The sequence below is a fragment of the Nymphaea colorata genome, chromosome 7, assembly GCF_008831285.2.
Source record: "Nymphaea colorata isolate Beijing-Zhang1983 chromosome 7, ASM883128v2, whole genome shotgun sequence".
Classification (NCBI taxonomy): domain Eukaryota; kingdom Viridiplantae; phylum Streptophyta; class Magnoliopsida; order Nymphaeales; family Nymphaeaceae; genus Nymphaea; species Nymphaea colorata.
Window position 1 is genome coordinate 13072142 of NC_045144.1, and position 15096 is coordinate 13087237.

Consider the following 15096-nt stretch of genomic DNA (forward strand, 5'->3'; position numbering starts at 1 on the left):
CAGAAACACTTTTCTAAAAGAACTTAAGTAAGATATGATAGAGTTTTAGCTATGTAGTAACCAAATTATAGCAAAATTTTAAACATACTTAAGATCCTAAAAGAAGACTAAATTTATTCTAAAAGAAATCTTCAAAATATCCATATTGATTTATAAAGATTTCTAAATAATATTTACAAAGGTTTCTTGAGTCGAAAGTCTCTCAAATCAAAATGGTTTAATCTATCAAATGATACTTCAAAATTTTCTCATCCAAAAGTCTTTGAGATATGAATCTTCAACATTATTTCTAAGTGTCATACCACATTTAGAGTGAAGAAGATGTTTAAGTAAAAACGAAATACATCAAGAATAAGCATAACACTTAGATTAGTTATCCCTGGTAAAGACACCAAGAATGACCAATCATCGTACTGATGGGCGAGTCCATTTCTCTCTCTTTTCAAAACAAAACCTTATTTTTCTGAAGCACTTTAAAAACCAAAATAAATTTTGGGATGAAAACAAGTACATATTCTCCCAGAAATATTTCAATCTAAAACAGAGGAGATGCATCGAGTGCATAAAGGATTATGATTTTAAAATATAATATCATCCAAAAAAGGCAAACGTGGTAACCAATGCCTTGAGCTGACATATGGAGGCAATGATATGCAACATGCTGAATCACTCATTGACATTGTTGCATCCGGTTGTGAGGGAGATGGTTCGGCTGATTTTGACACACACATGGGTTAGAGAGAAATAACAATGGAGAGATGAAGAGACAAAGGATGAGAGTTCGGGCGAGGAAAAAAGAGACAAGCAACAGGGAGAGTGCAGAGAGAGTGCTCGGTTGAAGGTGTGAGACGCTGCGAGTGAGAGGAGGCTGGCGGTAGAGAGAATGCGAGCAGAGATATGATAGAGTAGCCAAGGTGGGAAAGAGTGTGGGAGAGAGGGGGATGAGCAGAGAGAATGCGAGACAAACAAACGAAGGGGTGAGAGCTGGCGAGAGCGAGAGCATGAGCAGAAGTCTTGAAACATAGCAGGGGAAAATCTGGAAAAGCAAGAGGGTGGGAGATTGAAGACAAAAGAGAACACAAGAGGGTGTGAATGATAGAGGGGCAGCACACAGAATGGTAGAGAGGAAAAGACAAGGGTTGAGGGCTTGTGGGAGAGAGAGAATGCATAGAGAAAACTTGGGACAGAGGGGAGACAAACAAAGTATGATGAGAGGAAGAGGGATAGAGCTGCAATAGAGTGCAAGACCGAAGGAGGAGACAGAAGAGACGGAAGAGACAGAGAGAGATCGAGACGGCTTACCTCAGCACTGCCGTTGCCCTTCACCTCCGCCGCTGCTGCACTTCCTTCTGCCTCCTGCTTCTCTGCGTCTGCACAACCCAGTGAGAGAGACAAAGAGGGAGAGCCGGCGTCGGGCTCCTCTTCACGTGGTGGAGTTCGGGTCTGGGTCTGGTCCCTAATCTAGTCCAACATGCAAGACACCACTCATTATATGATGCTATTGGGTTTTGATAATATGTTTGTCATTTATCCCACCTCACCGCTGCTCTCGCCTACTCGGAGCACAAACAATGCCAGATTCCAGGATATCATGCTATGTTATGCTTGGAGTGGTGGACCGAGTAACTTCCCTTAGAATACACTCTTCCTTGTTAGATTTCTCTACTACTGCAACATGTACATATTCATAGTATTTCGGGTCACCATAGAGGTTGTCTCCCAACTTAAGGTGGCCCAAGGTGCGCATGTGTATGTGTTTTGCACATATAAGAGTTGTAAATTAATGAATGAAATGTGAATGGAATGAATTGAATACGACTACCAAAGTGTATTGTGACAATTGAGTAGATCCCTACATATTGAGGCATAAAAGGGACTATAGTGATAGTTTAAGAGAATGCATGTATACATCGTTATGTTGAAGTGATTATGTTTCCTCATATGTTTGGTTCCAAATTTGAATTATCCTAGAGGGTTAAGGATTTATCTGGTTTGCCATCATACTATAAAGGCTAAGCCTTCTGTTGTTTTTTTTTTTCAGATTTCAATAGATTCAAACCAACAAGTTGATCAGAAGGGCCCAGCTCACATCCTACTAGGGAGTTTTTGTGCATAGTCGTACTGGTGCATCAAATTTTGAATCTATTGATGGCTTGCTTTTGTTAGACGATGTCAATGTTTTGTCATTGGGAGTTTTTGTCATGGGAATAATCTTTAACTATGTAAAATCAATTTTGTATAAATAGTCTTTTAGTGTATATATCAATTATTCATTTAGTGTATATATCAATTATTTACCTATAGTTATTTTGATGTGTACCTCATTTTTTATTGTTGTGTTGTCACACCTTATTGTGTTGTGTTGAAAGAGAAAAAATATGTGTAGGGGTAAAAAGTCAGGGTTTGATAGATTTTATGTTAGGACATGTTGAGCACAACCCTTGCTTGGCTCCTCCTCCACTTGCTCCCATGTTCAAGTCACATAAAAAAAATAACCGGTGCTCATGCAGCAATCCAAGAGTTAGCATCTAATGTTGGTATTGCTATATGGCTGGCTTACAACTACATTAACAAGTTGGATGGAGAGCATGGGTACATACCTTTCATACCTTTTGGCTTAAAGAACCACCATCAAAGAAGGAGAGAAAATGCTATTGGAGAGTGGTGAAATGTAGACTATTGTAAGCTATTTTTAAAAGAAGCCAAGCATGGACCTCGGCTTTTACAGTATGCTTTGATTAGATGAGAATGAACATGCTCATTCATGACTAGACAAGTGTTTTAGTGATTGACTTTGACACTAAAATGAAAATGAACACTCATCGGTGACCCTTTGCACAATTTGTAAGCTTCAATCATCATGCAAAAAGTTGCATATTTATGATGTTTTCCTATATGACCAAACAATAAATAGTTTTATGTGGTTGTTTGCATGGTGTCCACCCATAGGGGGTGATAATCAATGGGGACAATGTCATTACTGGTGTCATAACACATGTATGGCTGAATGTGCATCGCTGCATTTCCTTGTAGCACATATTTCAACACATAAATCATACCAAAAATCTAGTTTTAAGGATGCCTCTCTAAGTGCAGCATGAAGTCTCAAGATGAAGTACCATTTTTTATTTTCATGGGTGGAAACGATTGACATATACGCATTATAGAACAACCAGAGGTTGGAGAGACTGATTGAGGACAAAGAAAAAAAGGTGCTTTCATACGACCAACTTGTACATATGAAATCTCTTGAGCACTATGAAATCTTTTTGCAAAATATTGGAGGAACATTAAAGTCCAGATCTGAACCCAACTTGTACATAGGCATGTGTTGTGTAGAGCCGATAGCTTGGGGCTTTTTGGCATCAAGTGTAAAGCAAGAAAAGGGAAAGAAGGAGAGCCTCTGGGAGTAGAGGAGAGAAGAAAAATAGGAAGAGAGAAGAGGAGGCAGAAGAGCAGAAGCAGAACTCTCACGATCTCTCTTGGTCTCTCTCTCTCTCTCTCTCTCTCCCCCACATTTTCATTCTCTCACGATCTCTCTCTCATTCTCACTCTCTCACGATCTGTCTCTCGTTCTTTTGATCTCTCGATCTCTTCCTCTTGTTCTCACTCTCACGATCTCCCCCTCGTTCTCACTCACTCTATGCTCTTCCCCTATTCTCTTTCATTTTCTGCTCTCTCTCACTTGTTTCCTTTGCTAGCTGACACCAGGCATGACGGAACCAATTTTTTCCTCCATTCTCCCTTCCACCTCCTCTTCTTCTTCCTCTATTTCCTTCTCCCTCTACTCTTCCGCCTCATTTTCTTCCTTTGCTCCTGCCTCCTCTTTCTCCCTCTACGCCTCCGTCTTCTTTCTTCTTCCTCTACTCCTACCTCTTCTTTCTTCCATTGCTTCTCCATCTCCTATTCATTTGCCTCTGCTTCTGACTCCTCTTTCTCCCACTGCTTGTCTACCTTGTGTTCTTTCTTCTTCTTCCTTTTTTTTCCTTCCCTTGACGCCAAGAGGAAGCCCTCAAGCCATTAGGCTCCTTTTAGCATGCATACGTGCTTGGGTTTCCAGTATGGACCAAAACCCAGAACCACCCAAGGACTTACATAAAAACAAACCGTTAGGTATTACATCCTACCCCCCTTAAATAAAACTTCATCCTCGAAGTTTAGAATGTACCTCAATACAAATACAAGTATGTACACATTTTTCACATGTCGCATTGAGCTCCCATGAGCATTCCTTTAATCAATAGTGCTACCAATCCATGTTTACTATTGGAATCTGCTTAGTACAAAGTACTCATTCGCTTTGGTTTCTTCCATCATAAAATCATTTTATAACTGAATATCTTTGAAATCAATCACACATGTATGATTCGATACATACTTTTAAAATATGAAGACATGAAAAACGTCATAAAAATGACTCAACTCTATAGCAATGTCAATCTATATGCCACCTCTCTAACTTTCTACAATATTTCAAAAGATGTAACATGCCTTAGGCTCAATTTTTCCCTTACATATATGTTACACATATATGTATATATAACATGTAAACATATAATAATGTGTGCATATATTTAACATATGAATATGTTACATATACAATTTTATATGCATATGTAACACATATATGTACATATATTATCATATACATATATATGTGATCCATACATTGTTTGTATATGTATGCTCATATACATATTATACATATATATGTATATGTATAACATATACGTATATATGTTTGTATATACTATCTGTACACAATAACATATATGTGTGTTATATAATACACATATATACATATAATATACATAGCACATATGCATATAACTTATATACATACATATGCTATCTATATATATATGTATGTATGTATATATGTTATGTATGTTATGTACTTATATGTAACATATATAGAATACATGTATATAACATACATATATAAGTACATAAAACCAAAAGATAGATGTTTTGAAGGGCAAAAAAAACCTTCAAACTCATCGTCATTGTTGAGAAAAGGTTATGTTTTGAGGTTTTCTGTATTTAGGGCTTTATTGTTAGGTAGTTTTTTGAATTTTCAATACTTATTGGACTCTTTATGTAAAGGGTTAAACATAACCCTAATCAGTTTTTTTATATTAGAAGTGTGGGAGCCGTAACAAGTTAACGAGCTCTCTTCTCTCTCTTGTCTCTTCTCTCACGTTCTCTCTTCTCTCTCATTCTCTCTTCTCTACCTTCTCTCAACTATTTCTCTCCTCTCTGTCATCATTCTTACTGGTTTTACACTGAAGATCAACACGGTATCAGAGCGGACAGTCTTGGGGACCCTACTGAAGCTGTTCTAAACCAGCAAGTTCCCTCGTTCTCCTATTCTTCATCAACGTCTGGGTGCTGTCTATCTTTCTTGACTGAAAAAACATAAAAGGTATTTCTCAGCCTGTCGAGGGTTAGGGTTTTGATCATAAATATGTAAATATGTAGACGTGATCAGAAACCCTAACCCATGTCGACTGCAGTTGGTGGTAGAACCACTAGCATGTGTAGACACTTTTTTTTTGTCGCTTGAAGATAAACATATGAGTTAATTTCTGCTGCGAATGTGTGCCTGTCGTGGAATTCCAAACCTTGACCTGATGTTGCAGAAATAATGGGTTGCAAGTCAGCAAATTTGTTATTTGGTGTTTAGTTGCTGCCGCAGTGGGATTCTGCCTCTTTTCCTTTGTGTATAGTTGCTGTTGCAATGGAATTCTGTTGTGGTGTTGCAAAAAAAAGGAGAACAAAATTAAGAATAAGATTCAACCGTGGAATAGCAGTGGATATTCTTCTTTGGGGTAGATTATCTTCACATCATATTAAGTAAGATTCAATCGCCTGTGGTATTCTATATTTGTTTATCTTCAAGGATCTATCATGGCTGCCAATAAGTCTCTACAACACGAATCTGAAAATCAGCAAACTAAGGCTGGTGTAGAGTACAAGACATTCTCGAATCCCTTTTCTTTTGGATCTACTATCAAACTTGATGGATCTAATTATGATGTTTGGGCCAGAACTTTCATGCTTTCAGTCGTTGGACATAGAAAGAAATATATATTAGAAGAAGATGAACCAACAGAAAAAATTGACAAGTATGCACGGTGGAAGGAAGAAAGGAGCATAATTAGTGTTTGGCTTATGAATAGCACTCAGCCTCATATAGCTGTTGGGCTTTGCTATTATAATACATCTAAAGATATGTGGAATTCTCTCCAGCAGTACTCTCAAGACAAGAACATCAGCAAAATTCTACAAGTTCAGCAAGAACTATTACAAATGGAGCAAGGTGACATGGATTTAACTTAATACTTTACGAAATTGAAGTTTACTTATGAAAAGATGAACTCTTTAAAACCTCCCTGCAAGCATTGTCTCAAATCTCACATGGAGCAAATGATAGCGGTTAAAGTTCTAGTTGGACTATCATCAGATTATTCTGCAGCCAAGGCTCAAATGCTTACAGGGTCAGATTTTCCTGATCTTGAGGAGGCCTTCAACAGGTTGAATAGATTGGCTGTTACTCTTCCTCCATCTACAAATAATTCACAGCCATATGCACTTGCTTCATTTGGAGGAGGACGTAATGCACAATACTCTTCTCGTGGTAGAGGAAGAGGTCGTGGTCTAGGAGGACGGTGAAGACTCCAATGCACTTATTGTGGTCGTCTTGGTCACTTAGAGGACGTGCTGGAACAAAGTGGTAAACCGAACACATCTGCGTCCACGACTGTGACATCCTCATCCATTCCAGCTCCAAACTCACAGTCCACTAGTATGGTTCCTAAGGTGAATCCAACTGCTGTTTCGGTAGATGCCACTTCTCTCAAGTTAACTCTGACTGAACTTGACTTAATAGAACATCGATCAAATACTGCACCTTCCACCTCATCGACTTCTCCTGCTATCACAAATTCAGCATTTTCTGGAGGCAGAACTCCTTCTAATGGTTGTTGGATAATTGATTCTGGAGCATCTAAACACTTTTGTAGAGATACTAGTATTTCAAACTTGCAGAAATTTTATCCCTCACAATATGTTCGATTAGCAGATGGGAGACTATCTCCGGTTGAAAGGACATGGAGATATCTGCCTATCTCCATCTTTACATGTTTATGAAGTGCTATATACCCCTGAATTCTCAAAGAACCTGTTATCTGTAAGCAAAATTACTAAAGAGATGAATTGTCGAGTTATTTTTGACCCTGGTACTTGTGTATTTCAGGACCTATCGACTAGGAGGAAGATTGGTGGAGGCCATGAGAGAGATGGAATCTATTTCCTGGATACATCCGTTAAAGAGGCGTCGCTTTTAGTTTATTCACCCTCAAGTGCATTCTAATGGCATCTTAGACTTGGTCATCCATCCTTTTCTAAACTTCGGCAGTTATGTCCTCAGATTTCTTCTTCAACCTCCATTGAGTGTGAAGCTTGTCAATTAGGCAAGCATAGTCGTACATCTTTTCCTGCGAGTCAAAGTCAGTCTAGCCAAAATCTATTTGATTTGGTCCATGTTGATGTATGGAGACCTAGTCGGGTTCCGAGTCGGTTCTCATCTCGTTATTATCTTTCCATTGTTGATGATTTTTCTCGAGTCTCTTGAGTGTTTTTGATGAAAGACAGATCTGAAGCTTCTTGTATATTCAAATCTTTCATCTTGGAAATAATATACTTCCCTACTTGATTTCTACAAATCACATGGTATTATGCCACAATTTACATGTCCTCACACATCTCAACAAAATGGTGTAGTTGAAAGAAAACACAGACATTTGTTGGAGGTAGCCCGCACTATCATGATTCATTCTCATATGCCTACCAAATTTTGGAGAAATGCAATCTTAACCGCATGTTACCTAATAAATAGAATGTCATCATCTTCAATAGACAACAAAATATAAATTCAAATCCTTTACCCAAATAAGGCCTTGTTCTATTTACCTCCACGTGTATTTGAATGCACATGTTTTGTACATCGACTTGGACCAAATCGAGACAAATTAGCTGCGCAAGCAACTAAATGTGTATTTGTGGGATACTCTCGAAATCAAAAGGGGTACCGATGCTTCGATCCTATATCTAATCAAGAGTTAGTCAGTGTCGATGTAACCTTCCACGAGTCATCTATGTTCTTTGTTGCAAGCCCTTTACATCCTCAGTCAGAGATGCCCTCTTCTGTTCCACTTCCAATTCCTCCTGTTCCACTTGAGTCCATTCCGTTTATATCGTCTCCTACCTGTTCCAATTCCTCCATTCCACGGTTTAAAGACCATCCTCTTATGTATTTAAGAAGGAATTCATCATCTAATGACTTTGCACCCTCTTGTTCTCAGGAGGTACGTAATTCTGACTTACATAATATGCCTGAGTGTTCCATTGATGCTTCAAATCCTTATGATTTACCTATTGCACTACGTAAAGGGATTAGACAATGCACAATTCATCATCTTTCTAAATGTTAGTACGTCTCATTTGGTAGATCAGATGTGCAAATTTATTGATGCCTTGTCAGCTACTTCAGTTCCTATCTCTCATGAACATGCTCTTTTGGACTCTAAGTGGAACCAAGCAATGAAGGAGGAGATGGACTCCCTGATTTCTCGCCACACTTGGGATCTGGTTGAACCTCCACCTGGTGCAGATATTGTTGGCTCAAAATGGGTCTTTACTATCAAGTATAACTCCGATGGTACAGTTGAGCGACACAAGGCAAGGTTGGTAGCAAAAGGTTACACACAGACGTATGGCATTGATTTTTTTGAAACTTTCTCCCCGGTTGCCCGCTTGGGTATTATACGGCTAATTATATCTATTGTTGTTCATCATGGATGAAATATGTACCAATTAGATGTGAAAAATGTTTTTCTATATGGAGATTTATCTGAAGTGGTTTATATGCCGCAACCACCATGCTTTGAGAAACAGGGGGAGTGTACCAAGGTATGTTTATTAAAAAAGGCTATATACGGTTTGAAGCAGTCCTAGAGCATGGTTTCAGAAATTGTTTGATGTTGTATCCAAGTTCGGGTTTCATAGATCTCATTTAGATCATTCATTGTTCATAAAAAGGTCCTCACGAGGTATGGTGGTTATGGTGACATATGTGGATGGCGTTATTTTAACTGGTGACAACAAGCAAGAAATACATGATACAAAAAAGCATCTTCAACAACACTTTGTTACTAAAGACCTTGGTTCTCTACGTTACTTCTTGGAGATAGAAGTAGCAAGACAAAGGGAGAGTAGGAGAGAGTGGGCAAGGGACACTGGAAAGAAATCAAACGAGGAGGAGGGAACTGGAGAGAGAGAGTGGTGGTGTGAGAAACGGCACACAAGGTGAGAGTGCGTGCGTGTGAGAGGGCTCAGACGAGAAAAAAGGGCAGAGGGAGTGCATGAGATCGGTAGAGAGTGCGAGAGCCAGCGAAAGGGAACAAGAGCGAGAGAGAGAGAGAGTTTGGTCGAGGGCTCGATGGAGAAAACAAGAGAGAGCGGGGATGAGAGATTGAGAGCAATGAGGAGTGCGTGAGCGACGGAAAGTGAGTAGGCGAGAGGGTGTGAGAGTGACAGACAATGAGAAAGATCGAAAGGGAGAGAAAAATCAAAAGAACAAGGGAGAGCGAGAGAGAACTCACCGCTCTGCCGCCACTTTCTCATTCTCTTCCTCAACTTCCGCCTCGATCTCCTTCTTCCTCAGTTCCTCTTCTTCCGCTTCCTCAAGCTACTTCTTCTTCCTCAACTCTGTCGCCCCTTCCCTTCCTCTGTTCTTCTTCTTCCTCACTACCGCCTCCTCTTCCTTTTGCTGCTCTTTCACCCCTCCTTTTTTGCTTCACCACAGACGCCGAGAGGAACCCCACCCACTGCTACCTATTCGACCGTTAAGCGTTACATTTGTTCATTTATTGCTCAATTGCATTGGATATAGCATCAAATAGCTAACAATTGCATGATTGTAATCAGAAATCGTTAATACAGTAAGTTGTCGCAATCAATATGGGCATAATGAACAGTGGACGTTTACCTGCCCCCACAAACTTCAGCAAACACAGAATACTTCAAAAGAAATGGAATCCATCTGCTTGACCAAGAACTAAAATTTTTTATTCGGTGGATTTTTCCTTCCCTGGTGGAGATAACCAGCACCATCTAGCCAATCAGATACCAGAGGTTGAATGTGCTCTCCAACTCACATCCCCAGTTTCTTCACTTCTCTAAAACCAATGTCACACAACTCTCATTGCAAAGAAAGAGTCTTTCATGAACAAACATTTGCATAAATTAGGAAAGTGCATTTACAAAAGGAAAAAAAAGGCATATGCAAAAGATGAACAATGGGTACTTTTGGAATGAGATTGTATTTCTTTTATGGCATCAGCCCCCAAATTTATACAAGAACTCTATAAGCACAAGGATGAGCTTTCAGATACGACTGAATGACGAGGACATCAATCTATAATGCCAGAATAATCAAATACTGTAATGATGATGCACTACAAAATTGGAAGCATGAGCGGAGATGTGGATTGAAGAATAATGGCCAGATTCAGCTGCACAATTTCCCCAGGTCAATTTCATTTACAAGGAAAGCTTGCCACCGGAGGTATGTCTTAGTCAGAAATTCTTCCCCAACAACAGCCGAAGATGATACCAAGGCCTTGACATGTTCTCTGTACTTGAAAATAATCACCAATTAAAGGCCAGACAATGGAGTCCAAGGGAATTGCAGTTGCTGCAAAAAAGCTTGATCCAGTTCAATCTGGAGACCTGTACTTATATTCTGCACTTCAAAGCAGTTATTAAGAAAATGCACTGACGTTCTGCACTTCAAAACAGATTTTAAGAAACCTAACAGGATCATCAGAAGATGAATCACTGGTATGGCAAACAGCTGCCCCTCAGATTCAGAAAAGTTAAGGGATCTTGTTCCTTGAAGAGAACTGTTTTGGATGAAAGAATACAGCCACAGTTGCAATGAGTCCAACTCCAAGCACTCCACCAAATGGATGCCATAAATGTGCACCTGCTATCCAGAATGGAGTAAACTGGTTGTACTTTATGAAACCACCAGATCTAGTTATGAAAGCAGTGGAAGTGATTCCAGCTCGAACTCCGATCACTGCAGCGAGACTACCATTTGCTCTTTCCTTGATAGCACTTAATGCCAAAGATAGCAGCCAATGACCCGGTATCAATGGCAGGGACCTGCAATGCAAACATGAAATGAGGCTTTAATAGTAGACAGCAAAGGTCGCTATCTTTTGCATATATCGAGTAATTGTTGAACATACATGTGTGTTTGTATAAAGGAATAATGGTGGTTCTAAGCCATGACTATGAGGTGGTTCACAGCCTTGCTTTATGTTGATCTATGCATGGTCCATGAAACCATACATGTGTGTTCATTGTGGCTTCTTACCATTTCAGCAGGCTTAATTTTCTTAAGCACATTATGAAATGATGACAAATGGATGGCTCAGAATTCATGAATGCAGAAACGTAGAAAAGAGCTCCAAGAAATCAGATGGGTTCAATTTTAGCTCATACAAAGAGTAAATAAAACCTATTAAACATGATCCAAAACTTGATTTTTCTTTTCGAATGACAGGTCTATGCAAATTAAGTGCATATTACCATGAGTTATTGTAGCTTTTAGTGGTATGGTACTCTCATCATGCTTTCTCAGTGAGTTCGTTTTTCACATGACAGTTTTACCCAACTTAATTTCTTTTGTTCTTATTTAAAGCTAGCAGCCATTTCACAAAATAGACTTCCAATGTTCATGAGGGAATGGTAGGAATAATGGACACTACATCCTCTTAATAAAGAAACTTGAAAGAATGCAACAAGGTAAAAGATAGGACTAAACCTCAAGTACAATATTAACTGACAAAGAGGTAGTTATGCCCCGTTATATATTCAAAATGGAAAAAAGTGAAGGAGGATATCATACCATTGGAATATAGCAAAACCAAGGCCAGAAAGAATAACTGCCTTACGATATCCAAGATCAGCAGCTATTTCTTCAGGCAACCATGATCTGAAAATTAGTTCTTCCACCACAGCAGAACTTACTGATGTAACAATGCCACGCACAACAATTATGAACAGTTCTCCAAAGGCTTTAAGCTTCCCACCGATGCTTGTTGATGAAAATAAAGGATTTTGAGGCAAATCAAAACTTGCATAACCAAGAAAAGAGTTTAAAACATGTATTAACATGACAAGAACGATCCCACCAGCAAAGCCCTTGAGCATATTATGAAGCTGCAAAATCAAAATAGTTATTCATTTAACAATGGCAACTGAACGTAAGCAACTAAGTTCATGATCAAGCAGCAACTCCATGCCTCATTGCAAAAAAATATCTAGTCGAAGAACAAACCTAGACTTCTTTTGAAGCTTGGTCAGCTTGATACTGCTAGGAATCATGTATTATCTTTATATTTCTCTCTTATTTTTCTGTATTTTTCTGATTTTTTTTTTCTGTTTTTTCCTTTTCTTTTTATGCTTTATTGAAAGAGCCGTTGGAGAATTTCTAGCTGTTGAATCTCCAATAGTGCTTTCTTATGCTCTATTTAAGCGACCATTTGGTCCCATTCAATGTAAGCTTCTTTGAAGCTGTTTTGTATAAGATTTTAGTGAATTGAAGACACTCGTCTGTAGACTAATAGATTCTTATTGATTGTCCTTTCTCATGTTCATTGGTTTGATTATCCTTATTGAAGAGGTTTTCAAATACATAGATTTATACCTATATCTTTCTATCTTTACACGGTATCGGGGCAAGAAGTCTTATGATATGGTTCGGGTCAAGTCAGATCCAACCCATTTTCACCACACGCAGCACATGGGCGGTGGCAAACTTGTAATATTTATTGTTCTTTTGTGTATTTTATTTGTACCAGTTAAGTGTAATTAGTTTAAGTAATGACAAGGGGCGGGTGCTCCTCCTAAGGCCCTCGTTTTTCTTCACTCTTCCTTTTTCGTGTAGACTTATTCTCTTCTCTTCCTCTCGTGTCTTCTTTGAGACTCCATCTGGTGGTAATATAACAAAATTTTACATGGCATCAGAGCAGGTTCGTAAGAGTTTCTGATTTCTGTCATAATCTCAAAACTGCTGTTTTTCTACCCTAATTTTTCTGATTTCTACCCTAATCCCACAACTGCTGTTTTTCTTCCCTAATCTCTCTGATTTCTGCCCTAATATCAAAACTACTGTTTTTCTGCCCTAATTTCCAAGGTATGTCCTAGTTCCTAAAACTGCCCTGAGAATTTGCTGCCCTAATTTGCCAAGTCGTCTGCCCTAATTCCTAGACCTATCGTGCCCTAATTTCCAAAGTCGTCTGCCCTAATTCCTATCCTTACATGTATAGCCTCAACTATGACTGATTTGGGTAACTTACCATATTTTCTTGGTATTGAAGTAGCTTATAGTAGAAGAGGATACTCTCACAGATGAAGTTTGTCAATAACATTATAAGCAGATCAGGAATCACTGATGACAAGGTGGTCGACACTCCTGAAGCTTTAGGAGTAAAGAAAGCTTTAGGAGTAAAGATGAAGATTTGATGATGGAGAAATTCTAGAAAATCCCACATCCTTTCATCAATTGGTTGAAGCTCTCACATATTTGTCCATCACAAGGCCTAACATATCGCATGTTGTACATGTCATAAGTCAGTTCCAAGAAAGACCCATTCTGTACACATGGAAGCTTCATTGAGGATTGTTCGATATGTCAAACACACCATCATTAAGGAACTTTTTCCATCCTCCTCATCAAACTTGAATATGATTGCCTATACTGATGCTAACTGGGATGGAGATCCTAACAATAGGTATTTCACCACTGGTTTTTGTGTTTTTCTAGGTGGCTCTTATTTCGTGGAGGTGCAAAAAACAAAATAAAGTCTCTCTACAATTGAAACAGAGTATCGTGCTATGGCTACCACCACCATGGAGATTTGTATGGTTAAAAAGTTTATTGAAGGACATTGGAATTGACTTGGCTGAAGCCACTAAGCTCTGCTGCGACAATAAAAGCGCCATCTACTTTAATGCTTTTCGTGTTGGGCAGGTCGAACTGGATCGGGTCCAGACCCAGACCCGATCTCCACGCATGAAGAGGAAACCCGGCGCGGCTTCTTCTTCCTCATCTTCCTCTTCGTCTCCTTCTTCGTCGCTCTCTCATCTCACGGGTGTGGAGCAGGACGCAGTGAAAAACAGAGGCAGAGATGAGGGGAGGCGACGAAGGAGAACGGCGGCAGCGACGACACGTAGGTAAGCCCGTCAGTCTCTCTCTTTGTCTCTTCCTTCTTCTTCTTCTTTCTTCTCCTCCTTCCTCTCTCGCTGTTTTATGTCGCCTCTCCCTCTGTCTCGATTCTCCTCTATCGAGTCCCCCTCTTCCTCCCACGCCAGTGTTGTACGTATCGTACGATACGTACCGTATCGTTTTTAAATAACGGTACGATACACCCCCCGTATCGTAAATAGGGGGTGTATCGTTCCTGTATCGCACGTACACGTATCGTGCGATACAGTGCGATACACCCCATATCGTACGATACGGGCTGATTTCGCAAAGGGGGCCCAAGACCTACTTATTCGGCTTCTTTTTGAAAAAAAAAAAAACCTCCGTTCTTCATTTCTCAAGCTCGGATACTGCCGTCAGGGAGGGCGATCGTCCATTTTCACCATCAAAAAGTTCATTTTCACCGTGAAATCGAAGATTAAGGGGTCGATTTGTGCGTGGGTGGTTGATTTTCGTTGGGAGGAAAGGGGTTTTCTTCATTTCTTCTTCGTAAGGTATTAAATCTCATGTTTTTACCATGTATTCATAATTTGTTACCGTATAATCGTAGATTGATAGATTTTGAGTGTTTTTCATTAAGTTTACCATAGGATTTCGTTTTTTTTTTTTTGAAGATATGGATCCCACATGGCAATGGTGCGAAAGGGTGAAGGAGAATAACCGCTTGAAACTTAAATGTAGCTTCTGTGGGAATACATTTTCAGGAGGGATTAGTAGAATGAAACACCATTTGGCAGGGACCTCTAAAGTTGTGT

The 15096-nt window shown here is 39.4% G+C and overlaps 1 protein-coding gene across 5 annotated transcripts in view; it reads right to left on the reverse strand.

Annotated features, from left to right (window-relative positions):
- Positions 1-10323: 10323 nt before the first annotated feature.
- The window catches only part of LOC116257041 (uncharacterized), a 92945-nt gene continuing 88172 nt past the window's right edge, over positions 10324-15096 (reverse strand). For 4 of the 5 annotated variants that reach the window (XM_031633642.2, XM_031633641.2, XM_031633640.2 and 1 more), the window contains 2 exons: positions 11981-12294; positions 10324-11232 (listed from right to left, as the gene is read on the reverse strand). In XM_031633642.2, the coding sequence (XP_031489502.1) occupies positions 10941-11232; positions 11981-12294 (606 nt within the window). In that variant the 3' untranslated portion in view covers positions 10324-10940. The remainder of the gene's footprint in view (positions 11233-11980; positions 12295-15096) is intronic. The other variant, XR_004173296.2, reaches the window with a different exon arrangement.